This window comes from Pygocentrus nattereri, chromosome 12, assembly GCF_015220715.1.
Source record: "Pygocentrus nattereri isolate fPygNat1 chromosome 12, fPygNat1.pri, whole genome shotgun sequence".
Classification (NCBI taxonomy): domain Eukaryota; kingdom Metazoa; phylum Chordata; class Actinopteri; order Characiformes; family Serrasalmidae; genus Pygocentrus; species Pygocentrus nattereri.
This window is the reverse complement of record NC_051222.1, coordinates 14753099-14772542: the sequence shown is the minus strand read 5'-3', so window position 1 is coordinate 14772542 and position 19444 is coordinate 14753099. Positions and strand designations below refer to the sequence as shown.

Here is a 19444-nt window from a genome sequence, read left to right as displayed (position 1 = left end):
TTAAGATAAACGGGCGAGTGCTAAGCATCTGTTCTCTTCTCAGCTAACTAGTCTATTCACATAATATTTCAACTCGGATGTTTTAGCTCAAAAGTCTGAGCAGACTTAGTTTTCATACACCAAACCTCAAAATTCACTAAATCATGCAGAACTGTTTTTTTTCTCAATTAAATCTGAGTAGAGTGTAAAATTAACTTGAGCTTCTAGTTTGTCTGCACTTTTCTGCACTTCCTACATGCTATAGCATACATACATGCCATATATATCTGTTCTCTGTATTATCATCTGCGGAGGAGATGAGTAGAGATCCACTGAACTTCGCATCTAGTGTTTTGTAACCTTTAGCTGGCTGCAGTAATGTATCTATGCTTCCTTCCTTGGACTAAACATATAAGAAACTATCATCAAAATGCAGGTTCCACACTTCACTCTACTGGAGTATGGATATTGTAACATTGTCTAAGCAACTACCTGCAAATTAGACAGACATACAATGAACAAAAATCGTTAATCAACCATTTGGTTCAGTTCAAGTGCAATGGAAAATGGTCTTAGTACATGTTTAATTAAATAAATAGATAAGTAAACAAATATATTCAAATGATTTCTAGATTGTTTTACAGGAATGTCTATGCATAGTTTGTTATTTTTAATTTCAGCCCATTACTTTTTTTTTACTCTGAATAATTACAATGAGTAAATGGGAGATATAATATATTTAATAGTTCTAGACTGAGTGAAAGAGAGAAAGACAGACACAGAAAGACTGACAGAGACAGAGAGGCTGTGTTTGAATGTATGAATAATATAAGTGCTTCAAAACAAACACAGCCCGATTTTTTCCTTTACCGCCTAAGCAAGAGAATCTCATGGAATAGCCCCCTCCCACGGCTGCTCCGCGGAGAATGGAAGTACTTCAAAGCACTTTTTCATACTCTTTAATGTCTGCCTTTTCTTAAAGCCAATGAAGCCCAAGTCTGTGTCCTTAAACATCCCACCAATTCATCAACTATGGAAAGTAGAGGAAGAAACAGCAAAAAGAATCCCAAATCCCAAAGAGCAGTAAGTATTCTACCACCTACAGCGTAGGAAATGCACCGGAGGCAGAAGGGAATAAGTCACACCAAAAGACATCCACTTTAGTTTCCTAATACATCCAGAGAGGTTAGCAAGCACAATCTAGTGTGAATTATGCAGCCATCAGGGTCAGTCCAGACAGTGGTATCTGCCTCTGACTGTTTTGTTACCGTACTCTGCATTTACATATGCTGTAATTTAAACATTTGAAATCAGTTTTTCAATAAAATTCAGAATATGTTTGAAGATAAACGTATAAAATGATGCACAGTCTCACAAGCAAAAGAGTGCCTAGAATGATGAATGTAGCTGTAGAAAATGACTGTCATCAAGAATGAAGTTATTTATGTCTTCAGGAGGGCTGGAAGGAAAAGAGGAGTAACCAATCTTAGGTTATATCTCAAGCGTGTTAAAAGATGTTGTAAAAAGGCAGAACATTTGACTTTACATCGGCAACAGCAATAAACACACAGAGAAACTAAAATGATATTAGCAGCTATGCTAACAAATGTTTTCTTTAGCAAAGAGTTTTATGTTAGGCTGTCAGGAAATGTGTTATAGGTATCATTTGGATTAGCCTATCACATGTATGACAAGCAATTCCAAACTTCGGATTGGTTCACACATCTTCCAATGTGGCAACTCACACATATGCAATGTATAGTATTTGAAGTTGCTCAGGTATACCCACTGTCTTGTATTTTACAATGTATTCCACGATGGGCATCCCACCATCATCTTGTTTGACTAGTCCCAGTCTGTAGGCCTTGCCTACTCCTCTCTGACCGTGAACTGTAGGGGGGCTTGGCTCTCCTACAGGAGGAAAAAAAAAAAGAAGATCTGACTGACATTCATCACAGATTTCATATTTAATTCACTTTGTTCTTCTGTCTTATTGATTGTCCGTATTGAGGCATGACTAACTTACATGTGGTGGAAATCCCTTCTATCACACATCAGCACCACAAATCCAGGAGAAAAATGTATGAGGGCTGATTTGGTCTCTTTTTTGTTTCACCAGCCATGCAGCTTTAATATGCTCTGACTAGACCGGAGTTCTAGTATTGGTGTTCACTTTTCCATTGCGAACCATTATTTTTTTGACAGGTTGTTCCTTTGGAGCTCGGGTGAATTTTACTACATTCATTCACATAGGTTGTAGGAAAGTTGTCTGTGTAGTTGCATTTGCAGGTAAAGCCTTAGAAATATTTTACTGAGAAGTTTTAAATGTAAAGTTCACTGAGAAAATCTACTTCACATAATTTTCCCCTTAAATTCAAAATAAATGGTTGGAACCAGGCTCTGCAGCAAGATAGATCTGTATGACCAGTGTTAGTAACCACTGTTTTAGTTACTCATCTAAAGACTTGTTATGCAGTTATCACTATTATTTGTAACAACTATGAAACTTATATGTAGCTCACATATTAGTAGTTACTGTAATTATTTGCTACTATGATAGTGAGAGCTAAAAAAGTTAAATCAGTGTCTTAAGCCATCTTAAGATATGCTGATGAGTTGTTATTTCAATATCTCAATGAGTCAAATTAGCAGATTAGAAACATGTAGAAGCTGTTAGGCAAATACAATTTTCACCAGTTTATGTTCAGTAAGGAGACTAAGACAGGATTTTGGATTTTTGGATGACAGGATGTATTGTTCTTCCATTTACTTGTTTGTTAGCTCAGTTAGCTTCCTGATGCTTCAGTTATTCTATTATGGTCACGCTCACCCAGAAAAACAGACTTGTTTTTGTAAAGATACACTTGTTTCGAGACCTGAAAATAGGGCATTTGAAGGTTTTGTATGCATATTTTTTTTAGTCTCAACAAAGGATGGACAATTTGGCAAAAATCCAGCAGCTGGATAACTGAAAATATCATGCTACACAGCATGTATAATGATACATTCAAAACAAACTGTGACATTGTTAAAAAAACAAATACATTTTTTTTTCAACATTTAATTAATATATACATCTAGAGAATTGAAAAAAAACTGAATTACATTAAATTTAACAAGGCTAATTTTCAGCCTTTTCAGCATGTTCAAATTCACAATTTTTGAACAAAAAACAATTTAAACTTAACATAATTTAAAATAGCTTAGCCACTGCTAAATATCATTTTAATTAGTTGTTCAATGTTCTAGAAGTATTGACATTACCCACAACAGATTTCTGATCTGTCATCAAGTGGTCAGTTCTAAGACCATATTAGGAGCTCCAGGTTTAAGCTGTTTTTTTCTTTTATTGGGAAAAATGAATGGTGCTATTTGAAAACCACTACAATCAAGTCCTGTGGTAAACTGAAACGTTCCAACGGTGAAATATTTGACCTTTTTACATTTTCTCCCAGAATGTCACCAATTCCCATGTCATTAAGGAGCCAAAAAATGAATATTGTTATCACACATATGAATGGATAATACAATGCAAACTAACTACTGTGCATTGAACTGACATTATAAGAATGTGAACCTTATCAAAACACCCTGCACAAATCAGCAGAAATTGCCATATATGGTACATAAGTTGTTTTGGTAGTTTCAGTTTCTGCTTGAGTTGCTAGTATTGCTATATAACAGTGACTGAAGTTTAATAGTAGACTTACTTTCAGGCGACACCAATTGAGTGTGTTGGCTTGTATTTTGACTTTTTAATGACCTCATCATTCAGAGCGTCCAGTGACATTCAGAGGAAATGTCCATGGAACAAAATACTGTTCATTTTCCTCATAGAGGGAACCTGCTCAGACCCCGAGTTCCTAATATGCGCAAGACGCCAACTACAGAATGACACGTGTGATTTTTTTGCTCAGAAAAGCTTACGGTGGCTTAATTTATTGTGATGTACTGAAGTATTGCCAACGTCTGGTCTGAACTGGACTAGAGCTTTGACTAATAACACATTTGACAGATTTACTTTAGTGCAGACTGTCTTCTGTGTTACTTACGGATGGGCAAAGTCTGAAAGGTCTCCGTGTGGCTGTACTCCCCTTGACCTTTCCCATTCACGGCTGCCACTCTGACCTCATATGTCGTGTTTGGCTCCAGGTTAGTCAGGAGTACCATTGCTGAGAGAGAAAAAAAGAGAGACAGTCAATGTCACAGACATGAAGTGCCTCAACAGCACCTCAGTATTCATTTTTCTGTAGTTTTTTTCTCCAGGCCCAGAGTTACCACAGAGTCATAGAATGTACTAGCCAGCATTTTCACAAGTGACAGCTTTGCCTGCTGTTTATTCCACTCCCTCCCCTTACAATAATCTGACAGTATCTATTATGGAGATCCACTGTGAGCTACGCATGTTAATGGTGCTATCGAACCACGAGCTGCTAATAACAGCAGCTCTAAATGGGGGCTGTGAGCCCTGCTAACGCTAACGTCATCCTATTGTGTCACACAGTCGTCCCTGCACAACAAATCCCTCACTCACATAGGGATCATATTTACTACACACATCAAGGTGTGAAATGTAATTCCATCTCTCTGCTTGTAGCTTAGAGGTACTCAGCAGTGTGTCAAAGCTGAAAAGCCCACTTGTAGTCGCAAATACACACAAACATTCACAAGAACACCCACTACCCACTGCTCTAAACCAGATCATGTTTGAATATGAGGGTCTGTGGGGCGAAAGGTTTCATAATTGTAAAATAGTAAAAGACAAACAGTATGTTCTTCTTTGTTGGATTAATGTGATGTGATATTAACTCAAATTAAAAATAAAAAGGACTACAACTACAACTAATTATCCCTCAATGACAGTTTTTACACTACTGCAAAAGTCAGAGACCACCCTTTCTTTAATTTCCTGTACACATTTTTAATTATTAGGAGATATTTCACCAGATTATATACGATAATCTGTCAAAAGAAAAATAACAAGTTCCCAAAACAAAAAGATTTAAAGCTAGACTTTAAGTTAAAATGGGACTCATACCACACATCTTTCTAAAGGCTTCATAGACTCTGATATTTTTAATATATAAACAATAAAAATAGGTTTTCCCTATAATTCTGTTACCAAGTCAATTAGGACATGGTAGTCTCTCTGTGTGTGAAATAGTGTAACTCTGTGTTGAGCTGCTAGACAGCAATGAGGAATGAAAGGGGAGGAGTGAGAACCCTCAGCTGTGAAAGCTATTTACACACCTATAATCATGCACAACTACCACAATAAATAAATTGTGGACTTTACACAGCACTGTTCTTCATTACCAAAGTATTTGTGAGCTTAACTGCAGTGCTATTAAATTAAGTTCTTGTTTAAACCAGGTTGTAAGTGAAGGGAACTTTCCAAATCCAAATTCCTGACTTCAATAACCAGCAATAACACTAGACATTGTGGTACAAATAAAGCTTTGAAAGTGCACCTTCCTTAGAGGTTTCTCATATTTAGTGGACTCATCATGAACCCTCAGCAGTCACTGCTTTCATTTCGACTTCCATTAACATAGCTTTGTGTTTTCCCAAGCCTGAATGCCCTGAGGGACAGCTATTCAAAGTTTGAATGTATAACGTAGCATTGGTGAAGGCTGTTGTTTGTTCTCTGTAATTCCAGCGCTTTTCATGTTTTGGGAGTAAACTTTGTTTAAAGGCTTTGTTCAATGTTCCGCGAAATGGCACGTCATTGTACAGAAACATAATTGCAAGCCCAACATCCAGACAAAAGCAGTTTAATGAAGAAAACTAGTTCGACTCATTGCTGGAGCCATTTGATGGTGGAGAAAGTGCACTGTTGTGCCAAACACAATGACTGAGACAAGGTAAATGATCTGCCTTACATCCTGCCTCATTCTGGGGGAAGTGATAATGGCTCTTATGTGGAATGTTGGTGAAAACATACATTCCGTGGATTCAATAGTCCATTCGTATTTCATTTTGGTGTAAATTAAGGTTTGGTAATGTTCAAATTATGTTTCCACTTTGGAACATGGAATGTTGGAAGTGTTCACAAATCTCAGATCATCGCATTTAAAGACAATCAGTCATGCTGTCATTCCAGAACCAATTACAATTTTTGATCTCCCAGAGTTCCCTGATGCTCTTTCATCTTTATCAAGGGGATATGCTAATGGATACAGTAGCGCAATGGTGTGTAACACAGGTATATGGTGTATAGCTACCTTTTAAAAAAAAAGTGATTTATTGTATAGCCACCTACTGTCCAGCGCAGTCATTGATAAAACCCAGTAATATAATGTTAGCAAGCTAACAGCCAGCTAATTATAGTAGTGCAATAAATGTAACAAATAAAGGCACAAAGAAAAAGAAAAGTTATGCATTTATGTGCCGGCAAATTTTGTATGCTAAATTTAACATATTGAGAAAATGTCTGACCTGAGGCATCCAAACTTTTGTTACAGTAATAACTGTTTTGGTAGCAACAGCTTATTCTACAAAATTTGAGCATAACTCAAAACCTCATAAAAAATCACTTTCATTAAAACACAAAAAAATTTTGCTTAAGTATTAGCTGAGAAGCTGTAGAGTCACTCTGCTTGTAGTCTGAGACTGTAGCATTGCCTAACGAGGATTCGGTGTCGCACAAAAAGTCAAGTAGATCTAGTCTATGCTAGACTAATGATTAATGGTTAACCCCAAGAGACCAGCTTTTCCTTCCACTCTCTAACTCATTACATTCTGGGACCTTGCTTGGTGATTGGATCAAATTCAGAATTCACTTGACAGTGTGAAACACCCAGTGTAAACACCCTCAGCACATTGTGTTCAGATTAGTATCAGATCACCCACACCATGTTCAGAGGACAGAGAAGCATCTTGATTGCATTTAACACAAATGTAAATGGAAAGTGGTCCCGCATCATTCAAAAGCTTGTATAGATCTTATGGGCAGTCCCGGATCATCCAATGGGTTTTATTTGCCCAGGGGCGCAAGTCAAGAAGCAATTATGACAAAACTTAAACAGCCATTTCAACCCATAGCGTAAACTTTTCCAAACCAATCTCAACCTTACAGCCAATCATAATATTGACGCTCTTAACAACTTTCTTAAATTTCTTCATTTACTCCTCCAACGGCTGCTTAGCAACCATTCCAATATCCTCAGTCACCTTAGTCAAGCTTTCAGTATACAGAGTATAAAGTACAGGTTGATGGTTTTTATGGTGGGGGACAGTGAGCTCACATCTCACATTGGTGACGCATTTGTGGACTAACTTACCTCACACTGCAACTCACTACCAGGAGAGAGGAGACACGTTTTGCACTGTTTATAAATTGCATCTGTCTTTATTTCTGGCATACAGGTAAATAGTGGTAATGACAAAACTCATACCCAAAGAAGAATTTCAACCAGTATACCAGATGAACCAGCATATCACCCACTACTAGTTTAGGCAAGTTTTTTATTTTTGTGGTTAATTTAACTTTATTTGTTACCTTAAAGAAACTGCAATGGTAATGCAGGTGATTCTAGTCTTAGTTTCTACATTTGATAAATTTCTTTATGTTTCAGTATCAGCAGATATACATGAAACATTACTGGATAGCAGCACCGGCCCACAATTCCCATTTCAGTGCATCCCTAGCAATTCATATCTAATTATTGTTATCACTGTTGAAAACTGTGACTTCTAAAGAACAACAAAAGATATGAGTGCCTAGTGACACTGTTAGTAAGAGAGTTGGTGGTGTCTTGAGGAATATTTCAGACTAAGGGAGAGTTGAGTGCACTAACTGGCAAAACAAGCCAACCTGTGGCTTTTGTGAAAGCGGCTCAGAAAGTTCCATTATGCAATGCACTTTGCCACTAGTACAGATGTACACTCCAAATATGACTCCAAAATAAAGCCAACTCCACAGCCCCGATGCTTTTCAAAGTCAGATGACTGACATTTAATCCTGACACTTGATATAAAAGGTAGCCTGCAGCTGTCTGAAGCTGCATGAAAGCTGTGTAGTACTTCGCTGAGTTTTTCGCTGGTGTGTCCACAGCTGTCACATCATTTCTGCTGCAAAGAAAACACGGTCTTCAAAACATTTTTAAGGACAGATGAAAAACTTTTCAGTTTGGTATTGCATTCACCTACCAATTATTCAATCTGAACACTCTGGGCTCCCAAATGACATTCAGGAGATTATTCGTTTAATACCACTAATATGGCTCAATACTACATTGCCACTTCCAGCCTTGTAGCTGCACTTATTGGCCATTTGATCAGAAATAACCATTCAGTAGTTTAATAATTACAGGCTGTAGACCATCTGCTGCTGCATAATTTGTACAATATCTGGTAATCAGTAAGGTCCTAAGGTGCTCCTTTTCCATTGATGGATTGGGTAGAATGGTGGGGTTGATAAACTGTGCAGCAACAGAGGGGCTACAATTAATAACTGTAAAACTAGAAACTGCATGTATATGGTGGGTATTTATGATAAAGTGGCCAATATGTTTAGATATAAGGCAGATGTAGTAGTGTTAGTAGTAATAGTACAATAAAAGAAACAGCAAAAAAAAAAAAAAACTCACTCTGTACACCATGTGACTTTACCGTCCTCCACTCCTGAGAACTCTGGTCCTTGTAGTTGACAATGTAGTAGCCAATGGGCACACCACCATGAGAGTCAGGCTTCATAAAGGTGACTGTAGCGATGCGCTGAGATACCGAGGCGAACCGCACGGAGTACGGGTTGGATGGCACATCTGTAAAAGCAGGGAATGTCACTCATAAGCTACAACACAATGGACTGGCCAACTTGAATGAGACAACTGGAGGGAATGAAAAGAAATAATTCATTTTTTTCTTCAAATTGGTACAGCAATTTAATACTGTAGAAACCATTCCTGTGTTGGCACAAAGTTTATCACATAACTTCAGAAAGTGCATTTAATGTGTGTTATTTTGAGATCTTGAGGCAGGATTTATTATATTATCATATTAACTTTTTTTTTTTTTGATAAAACTCTGACCTTCATGTTGCATTCCATCATGAGCATACCACAAGAAATGGCATAAATGAGCATTTTTGAAAATAAAATAAAATCTTGGTACATCAACATATATTTAATTTGTTATTATATTTTATTTAAAAATAAGTTAACAATGTTTTTCCTCTCCTCTAAAGTCAAGTTAAACATGAGAGATATGATGTAATTGGGGAATTGTGCCAACCAGCCATTACTTCCCTTATACATGACTATGCAAAATCCAAACCTCGTCACTAATTTATGTAATTTCATGTCAAAATTAAATACAAATGATACATTTTTCAAGAAATATTTATGAAGAGATTAGATATAAGATAATCCTCTGTCAACATCAGATAAACAGCACCTAAAGCTTTCATTTTTGAGAGACAGAGGAGAAAATCAAGCTCCACTGTTGCTTCAGATCTGAAAAAATACACAGGTGCTTCTGTCCATCCATCCACTGTGATGAGACAACACAACATTATGATTCTGAGCTGTTAATATACAAAAAAGAAGAACATTTGTAAAACAAAAATAAGCTGCTGGTGTTCTCACAACAATGGACTGACCACATCCAAGTCCAGACCTCAGCATCACTGAATGTGTTCGGGATTATTTTTATTATGAGAAGTTCAAAAATACAGCCAATTGAACACTGAACTTTGAGGATGGAAAAATATCCCTGCAGATTTGTCTGAATAAGTGAAATCAAATCTCCTGAGAAGAATGGAAGCTGTAAAAAAGCAAGCTAAATACTGAAAAATGAGGTATTCTATTTAGTTCTGTGTAACTTTATATTAAAAAAAGTAAAATAAAAATAAAAGTTTTCTGCTTTTTTTCTAATGTTGTAAAATAACCGTCTTGCACTTAATGGCAATTTTCACTGGAAATTAAATAAATGAAGGGTGGTTTGTGCCTTTTGCCCAGTACTGTATGTATGGAGGTGCTGTAACATGCTTTAAAGATGTGTAAATAAAATAAGTACACCTGCATATGCACATACATTAGTAATAAGGCACACTCAGGAAAAAAAGTGTTTGAAACATACTTTTGCACACATACACAGGCACACACACTCTTGCACACAGCACAGATAAAAGACGGGGCCATTATATTTATCAGCACTCTGCTCAATCCTGTTATCACACTTCCCTTTATCAGGCTGGGCCACAGGGGCTCAGCAAATCAAAAGAGCTGCGTACTGCCCTGCAGAGTCACACACACACACACACACACACACACACACACACACACACACACACACACACACACACACACGTATTCCTGTCATTGTGGGCAATATCCATTGACTTCTGCACTGCTATACAGTCATACACAAAAGAGCACCTCTAATCAGATTACATGTTTTGTTGCTTTTCTAAGTGAAAATAAATTAACACATTCACTACAGGGAAAAAGGCTAAAATATGGCATTAGTGTTTCATTTTTATTTACTCGCTGGGTTTAATATGGAAAAAGAAAATATGTTGTTTGACAGGGGTGACCAAGATTCTGCATTAGACTGTAGCTCCTATGCCAACACCTAACCAACCCCCTCACGCTAGACTGGCTTTACACGCAGCTTACATGCATCTTTAGCTGCTTGAAACTTGAGTCACACATTGTAAAACCTCCTGCAACCCGCTTGAAACTCAGTCACTGCAGTTGTAGTTGTCTCAGCTGTCAAAACCTTTCATGAAATATCCAATCAAAACTCTAACAATGCATCACGCAATGATGTTGAAAAACATAATTTCAAACAACTGATTTCACTGGATCAAAAGGCCAATCAGGGAAATAAAATGGTTGAAAATAAGAGCCTCTTGATTGACTGAGCAAGGCTGAGTCAGGCATCATGTACAATTATTATGGCTACTTAAAACTTAAATATATAGGAAAGAAGTATAGACAGATGGAATATCAATAGATATTTATAGAGCGAGAGAAAGATGATGTGTTAAGATTATGAGTTGCTAAGTTGAATAACTAGTGAAGTAACGTTTCATGTAACTGTCAATTTACGCGTTTTAGTCTAAAGCCAGTCTTCACCTCAGCCTCAGGAATCACAAAGAAATCTTTTACATTTTGTAATATAAACTGCATTTCTGTAACAACAAATTTCCAGACAAAATCAAATGTTTGTGATTTCCACTGTATTGAGGACCTTTGCTGCTCAAAAAGAGCTAAAAACAAAGCTGTGCACACACAGCACATAAACTTTTGCCCTTCAACACTACTTCCTCTGCCTAAAACCATCACTTCTGACATTTCGCCGTTAGCATAGATGTCACCACCTCCCTAAAGAATGAGACCCCACCATATGCTTTCTTTTCTTCAGAAAGAAGACCCTCCTTTTACCTTAATTACCAGCCACAGCTGATCCTCCGTCTTAATATCATCTCATTTCACATCCTTCCATTCACGAGCACCACTGCACGGGGGAACAATTCTACAACGAGCCATCAGTGAATTATTCAGACCCTCTTTTTTCCGTGAGTCATAAAAGCTCGCTTTCTGATTTCGCTAAGCGTTACCTTTAATGGCTAAACTAGAGCTTGTGAATAGTTTCATCAGAGATTGTTTCCCGCTTCTCATGTGTGTGAGGTTAGACCTGATCTTCGCCTCGCAGAGAGCTTCTATTCACGTCCGCCATCTCTCCTTCCCTCCCCGCTCCCTCCTGTTACGTTCATTTTGAAGAATGAACTAGAGGCCACGCTCAGAATACCAAATAGCCTGTATGTTTCGTTGTGGGTTTTTTTTGTTTGTTTTTTGTTTTTTTGTCAGTGAGACGGCAGAAAGGAAGCATCAATTCGCTCAGATGTGGCTTAGCACAGATGCTAAATCAGCGCTGATGCTGCAGTGTTGACGGCTTTTGTGACCCATGGATGTGTTGTCTTACTTGGAAGCCTCGTAGATCATTTTCGGTCAGAAATGCTCTGCTGGTAGCACCTTACGTATTGATAATAAGTGAGTAATAATATTTGAATATCACGATAACAATCTGTACTAACCTATAAATTACAGGCTAATTATTTAGTTAGTAATTGTAGTGGTAACTACCTCAACATTTGCATTTTGAACCTTAACATTTTATTCATTATTATTTACAAACTTTCTATCCATTATGAACAACTAGACTTAGCATATCATCTTCAGTTGAGTACAAAGAGATGTCATTATTTAATTTTTTTTAATTACCAACTCGTTACCACTACGACTACTAACTAATTATTTAGTAGCAGTTAAAAATTAGCATGGATTTTTTATGAAAGTGCAACATGTTAACATATATTATCACCCACTTATTGCCAATCTGTAAAATTGTACCCTGCTGGCTTTTACAAACAATATACTGCGTTTCACAGATAATGTCTAAAAAGACAAGTTATAGAGTGAGCCAACTGTTCAAAACGGGATAAAATGTGAAAAATTATTAGTATGCTAAATAAAAAAACAAGCTACGAATAGACTTTTTAACTTCCTTTTTCTTTTTCTTTTTTTTTAAAACACATTTTACTGGTCATAAACACTTACGATTGTATGGTCTTATGCCAAAAGAATGAAACTGTAATTCAAAGGCAAAGCAATAATTAATTGTAATATAAAATGTTAATAATTAATTAAAGCCCCCCCTTTTTTCAGAGAAAGCTCTATATGGAAAAAAAAAAAAAGACAATGGCCAGGAACAGCAAATCTCTCTCTGTTTTATTTATTATTGACACTATCAGCTGCCAAATTGCTTATTTAAAAAGATAAAAATACACTTTTTGAAGCTTAATGAAGTAAAACAATATCCAAGAATTTGGCCTGTCACAATTGCCCCCCCCCCCCCCCCCCCCCCAATAATATGTTTACTTCAAAACAAACTGTGAAATGGGGGCACTTTTATCAGTTGGGTTGAGGCAAATTCATTGAGGCACGCCATGGGTCTTACTAACAACAATAAACATTCTATAAGCTCTGACTGGCATTACCACAGAAGGCAGCGGTGAGTAATGTTTGTTTATGTGAGTTATTTGTGCTGTAAGCTGAGAGCTACCGAGCAGAAACAGCTATTAAGCAAGATAAGCAGATAATCCCATTTTGCCTTTTTAAGCCTGTACTTAAATAAAATGTCCCTGTCTTTCAAAAAGACAAATTAGGAATCATAATTCATTTTCAGCTAAAAATGCTAAAATGATTGTGACAGGCCTACAAAGAGCACCACATTTCTCTAACCTTGGTGGTCATAAATTATCACATGCCAGAAGGATGAGCTCATAATGTGAAGGCACAGCGTGAAGTTTTATGTTAAGCTTTTTTCCTCTCCATTAAAACTCATTATAAGGATTAATATAAGGAAACAGCTTAATGTGGCATACTAAAATGTAAAATATCTCTCTGCATTATTGGTTCCAGTAAGTGACGGTGTTTATGACCAGTTAAGTGTGAGAGAAACCTGGTGCTGCCTTATCATTATTTTGTCACATACAACCACTTTATGCTGCCTCCTTACAATGAGTTTCAACGGAGGAAAAAAGCCTACATTATTACTTTGTCTCTGCATTTTTAATTATGGTTTTGTTCTTTTGACTTAAGACCCTGTAAACTTTATAATGAATAACCAGACTTGCTATGTAATTACATAAGTAATTACACAAGTAGTCAAGTTATTACAAGTAGTCAAGCTATGAATATTGTTTTGCTGCAAAAGCAGGTTAACACTATCTATTGTTTAATACTGTATATCATCTCTGTTAACATTATTAGCTCCTCAAATTGTGGGCTACTACTGCCAAAGCAAATGACCCACTACACTTGGCAAAGCTTGCTGGTCTGCACGGGGAATTTTGACAACTTGCCAGTCTAACGATGTTAGTTGAATGTATAACAGTGTTAGCTTGCATGTCGCAATATTCATATTTCAACTACTTAATTACCTCATTAAGTATGAGAACACAGTAATATTTAGACAAAAACTGTATGTACAGCAAAGTGGTAGAACATTTTTATCTACCTCAAGGTGCAAGAGCATCGATTTTCAAAAACAGCATTCATTTTCCACATAAGAAAAAAAAACCGAATGCTGTGTTTGAGTAAAGCTCACAGTAATAAAGTATCACTTTTAATGAGATTGCAGAAACATTTGCTTTAGATCAATCATCCACACAACAGTTGGCTGTTTTGAGAAGGTAAATATATCAATAAGGTCATCACACATATAACTAAGGTCAGTTGGCTAGCTAGTTGCCTACAATACTCTTTCATGGAAGTTTTGTACCACTCTATAGTTTGACTGGAATGATAATGATCTTCTGAGTTCAGTTGATCACTGCAGTAGACCCTAAATTCCTTATACAGGCATGTCGCCGACTACAAAATGATGACACAGCTTCAGAGTTCTGTGGTGGGTTCCTGTGGAGCAGGCATCTGAACAAATGCAAAATTGATTCCATGTGTTTTTATCTCAGTAACCCCAATGAATATTACGTTGATGACGTACCAACTTTGTACCTAAGAAATGATGACTTAGGAAAAACACTCTTAACTGTAAGAAGGCTTTTGCTTAAGTACATTTGAACCATTTCTATTGGTCTATTTCTGACGTGATGTATCAAACATGCAATTTGATATGAAAGTGACCATTTATAACTTAGTCATATGCAAAAGTTTAATACCGTGCTCAAAGTACTGTTCAAAGAGCATGTTTTATTCATTTTCTAAGAGAAAATAAGTTCTACAGGGAACACTTAAAAATGCCATTTCCTCTAAATTTCAGTTTTTCTTGTTCGGAAAAAATAGATCATGAAATATAACTTTTGCACTTTGTTATTTTTATCCTACTATTTAAATGCAGCAAATAAACATAACAAATAACTGCGCATTTAAGTATGTAAAGTGTGCTCTCTGTAGAGGATGTGTTTTTTTTGAAAATCAACAAAACATATAATGTGACCCAAACGTTTGCATACCACAGAATACCATGCAATCTGTAATCTACTATTGCATCTTCACAATTTTTCGACTTCTTACTGCCACTTCAGTTTTCTTTCATTCATCGATTCATTTGTTTAAGTGGCTAATTACTGGTCCCGATTTAACAGTTAAATACAGCACCATGCAACTGCTAACAATATCAGCTCACTATGGGTGGCTATTCTGAAAGCATGCTTATCCTGCCAGGCTCTGTGCTTACTGAACAGAAAAGGCACATCTGTGTTTATAAATCTTATTTCCTCACGCTTGTCTAGAGAGGAACCGCAGACACTCCTGCAGCGGCTTTACTTGGCAGGATACGTGGAAATGTTTGATACTGTTGTAAAACCATTAATTTTAAAGACAAACCATTCGCAGCATGACAGGCATATGTCAGAGGAGAGATGACACCGTTCCTAATTTCATGGCCTCCAGAGCTCTCTTTTAAAGCTACACTTTTAATTAAGTTTGCAGCCTGAACCCAGCATGACTCCTCTCATGTCACGCCTTGGTTGATGGGTTTAATATATTGTGGTTCTGTATTTGTTTCTATCTGCATCGCTGCTTGTATTTGTTTCTGTTCTCTTATGCGTGAGGAGGAATTTTTCCCGTTACTCTGCATATTTATGGCCGCATGTGAGCTTTTATGTGCGAGAAAGAAAGAGAGTGATATCCTCTTGTGCTTTATGAAGTCTAAGTCATTTGATCTGAGCTTGAGTGGATTGCACCACTTCGCAGTGAATGAGGTACTGTAAATTAGCGAGCTCTCCAGTAAATCAAATAGCCTAGCAGCAGATTAGCTTGGGCTAAATAAGCAGCAGGCCGCTCTAGAGAATTGTTATGGGAAATATAAATCCCCTTTGAAAAGCAGTTGATAAAGTTGAGATAAAGGCTTAAGGCTTAGATAAAAAAGGACCTAGGTTATAACTCAGAAACTTCACTTGAAAAATCTTCAAAGGCTTAATCTCAGCCCAAAAAACTGGCCTTCAAAATGCAATTTGGAAGATCTTCCCTCTGATACGGAACCTGTGGTGTGATCTTCAGCACAATTGCTGCCAGAAAGGTTCAAGAAGTACTCTTGCAGGCCTAGAAGGCTTTTTTTGCTTGTGGAAATATTACTAAATGCATTTATCAACAACTGGTGTAATCTAAGCAACCCACAGAGGTACTATGCATCATAATTTTATATTACACACTATATACCTTACCATCTAGTGCTTGGACACTAGGGCTAGGGCAACATCATCTCAAATCAAAAAATAACAAATTGCAATTAATGGAAATTAAAAATCACACCCCCTGGTACATCTCATCATCAAATCATAAGCGACAATTAGTTAACATGGTCTTTTATACTATAACTTATTACATGTATACTGCAAATCAGCTAGTGCAAATTTATGTTGCATAAAAATGCAAGTACTGAAGTTTGTGAGTGCAATAGCATGTGTCCATTTTCACACTCAACCAACCCTTCAGTGATACCTGGTGCCCTGTGGACTGGAGGCATTATTATCCTGGAACAGACCACTCCATTCAGAAAAGAAATGAAGAAAGGATAAAGATGATCAGTTAGAATAATACAACAAATGGACCCAAACCCCAAATCATACCAGTAAAAATGTTTCCCACAGCATAACAGAGCAACCAGACCTCCTCTCTGTTGGGGTAAAGCATTCAGTATGCTACACCTGCACTCACTTGGGGAGAATATGGTAAAGCTAATCTGACCATATCACTTTTTTTCCACATCTCTGTACACTGGTGTCTATGGCTTTTGGACCACAGAACTCTCAAATGTGCATTTGTATTTGTAATGGGGTGAAAGGTTTACACTAGCATAACAGTTTCTATTTTCTGTGTTTAATGCTGTGAACTTGCGTGCGACGGACCTTTGTGTGTGTGCATTGGCTTATATCTCCATTCAGTAATAGTTTGTCAAGTTGAAAGTTTAAATGAATTTGTGCTACAGCAGTTGCAACTTTCACAGCACCAGTGCTAAGAGCTCAAGAAAGCAATGCATAGACTTGCTATTTACAGAAGTCTTTCCCACAGATCTAACTGCTGAGTCACTTTGCCACAGCTCCTATTGAGACACTAGCAATTTGTGCAGTCTTTTATAACTGAAGCTCTGGCCACCCATGCCCTAATATTGAACCCAGTGAACCCAATTTCATGATTTCACTTAGATCTTTACCTCCTGCCATCTTGATCCAAAATTGGGGTCGACTGAGCCTGCTCAACATTTATACACATGGCACAGAGCATGATAGGATATTAATTGCTTAATTGTGCACCTGTCTGGAAGTACTTGCACTTGTTATGCGTCTCCATTCAGCTTTATTAAAGTTTTCCATTTTCATCCAACTCCAGCTTCCTCCAGCTTGATTATGTCATCTTTTAGCAGTTTTGGTATCAATAGTAGAAGGTTTTCACTTCATTTAATTTGTCTTGGAGCAATAAGACATGTTTTGTGGATTTAGATAAAGCTATGTTATCCAACCCCACTCCATTCAGATGCCAAGAAGGCCAGACTCTAGAAAGGTCAGAAAGAGACAGACAGCTTCTGGCTGGGCCAGGCTGACCTGTTGAGTGATCTCCTCTCTCCTGAACCTCACACAAGGGTATTGTGGGTAAACACACACCTGCCTGTGCTAAAATAAACTCCTGATATCGAGCACCGATGTTGTTCCTGGCCGTGCAGTTGTAGCGGCCAAAATCCCTGTCGGACATCGGGGTGACCTGCAGATAAACAAAAGGCCGATGAGGAGAAAGCAGGAGGGAATGAGCATTGATTATGTTAGAAATTAATGGGCTATAAACTCAAACTCTCTCAATGTCACTTTACAGTTAGCTATAAAGTTTTATGAGATGGTAGAGCATGTGTAGCTCATTAAATTATGTTGATACATTAATCTAACATATATATAACTTATATAAGGTAATGATAGAAATTAATTACACTTTAAAAGAAGTTGTGTAGCAGGCTCCTGTCTTGCTGATCTTATCAAGAACTTAAGAACTTATCACTAGATCAAGTGTGCTTGGTAGCACACTTGTCTAAAGATATATTAACCCATCTATACCTACATTAAACTAGAACTTACCTCCAGTAATGATCTCCCCTCTGCAGTATGAATACGAGTATTGCTTGTGCCTTCATTGGAGATGGTGAACCTGTCTCGTCTCCACAACATGGTGGCTGGGGGATTGGACATCACGTCACAGCTGATGTTCACTGGATTCCCCTCCCATGAGTAGAAGATAGTGTGATTAATCTGAAACTTTGGGGCATCTGGAAAATAAAAGTGATTGGAGTAAGATTTTGGGCAGATTTGGACAAAGAACTAAAGCTACATCAGAGTGAATCAGTCTCACTTATTGTTGGACAAACCTTTCCCACCCATGTTGTCAGTAACACTTGTAATGTGACAGTGACAAGAAAAAAACATGCACAATTGTACACTTACTCCAAATTGTCTGTTGATTAGGTAGAACAATGCTTACTTCTTTAGTTTTGCACTGAAGCTATAAAGCAATGTATACATCATGGATGGGCGATATGGCCAAAATATAATATGATACTTGAAGTCACTTTCATAATGCATGACATAAAGCAGAATATTTGGTTTAGTTCTATTGTTCTACACTGTATGTCCTAAAGTATCCAGACATCCCTTCTAATTAGTGAATTCAGCTACTTTCAGGTGTACACATCGCTCACACAGTTGTTTGATTGTGCATACACAGCTTGTATAATCTCCACAGAAAAGCACTGGCAACAAAATAAGATGCTCTGCAATTGCTGCACATAAGCCTAAGGTCACCATGACTAATACCAGGTGTTAGCTAGAGGGGTTTTAAACCTCCCAAGCATTGAGCTGTAAAGCAGTAGAACTGCATTCTCTGGAGTGATGAAGCTTCATCTAATACCTTTGTGATAAGTTAGAGTGGTGTTTGTGATCCATAACTCATCGTCCAACATCACCAGACCCACTAATCAAGTCAAGTCAAGTCAAGAGGCTTTTATTGTCATTCTATCTATGTACAAGTACACAGTGGAGTGAAATTACATTCCTCCAGGAACATCGCGGTGCAACAAGGAACAAAAAGTACAATGTGCAAATGTGTAGACATGTGGGTGAAATGTTGAACGCCAAAATTAACATAATTGGAGGCAAGTGTGTAATGCTGTAGTGACTGAATGCAATCGAATCCTCATAGCAATTTTCCAACTTCTAAGCCTTTGCAGAGGAGTAGAGGCTCTTACTGCAGCAAAGGAGGGAGAAACACTTTATTAATACCCTTGAACTGAGAATAAAAGCTGGATGGGTAAGTGTTATGTTCTCTTTGTTAACGAAACATCCAGTGGGTCAGTGTTTTGTGAGTACTCAGCAAAGCATACTGTGCCACAATAACAAAACGCTAACAATAACTGTTACAGTAGCTACAATAAAGAAAGATTATAATCTTCCAAA

At 37.3% G+C, this 19444-nt stretch overlaps 1 protein-coding gene across 3 annotated transcripts in view; it reads right to left on the bottom strand.

Annotated features, from left to right (window-relative positions):
* zgc:152904 (uncharacterized protein LOC767777 homolog) overlaps nt 1-19444 on the bottom strand; it is a 450981-nt gene that overhangs the window by 39449 nt on the left and 392088 nt on the right. For all 3 annotated transcript variants that reach the window (XM_017701911.2, XM_017701913.2, XM_017701912.2), the window contains exons 10-14: nt 18074-18261; nt 17612-17708; nt 8571-8744; nt 4032-4151; nt 1769-1890 (exon numbers count right to left, since the gene is read on the bottom strand). In XM_017701911.2, coding sequence (XP_017557400.1) covers nt 1769-1890; nt 4032-4151; nt 8571-8744; nt 17612-17708; nt 18074-18261 — 701 coding nt within the window. The remainder of the gene's footprint in view (nt 1-1768; nt 1891-4031; nt 4152-8570; nt 8745-17611; nt 17709-18073; nt 18262-19444) is intronic.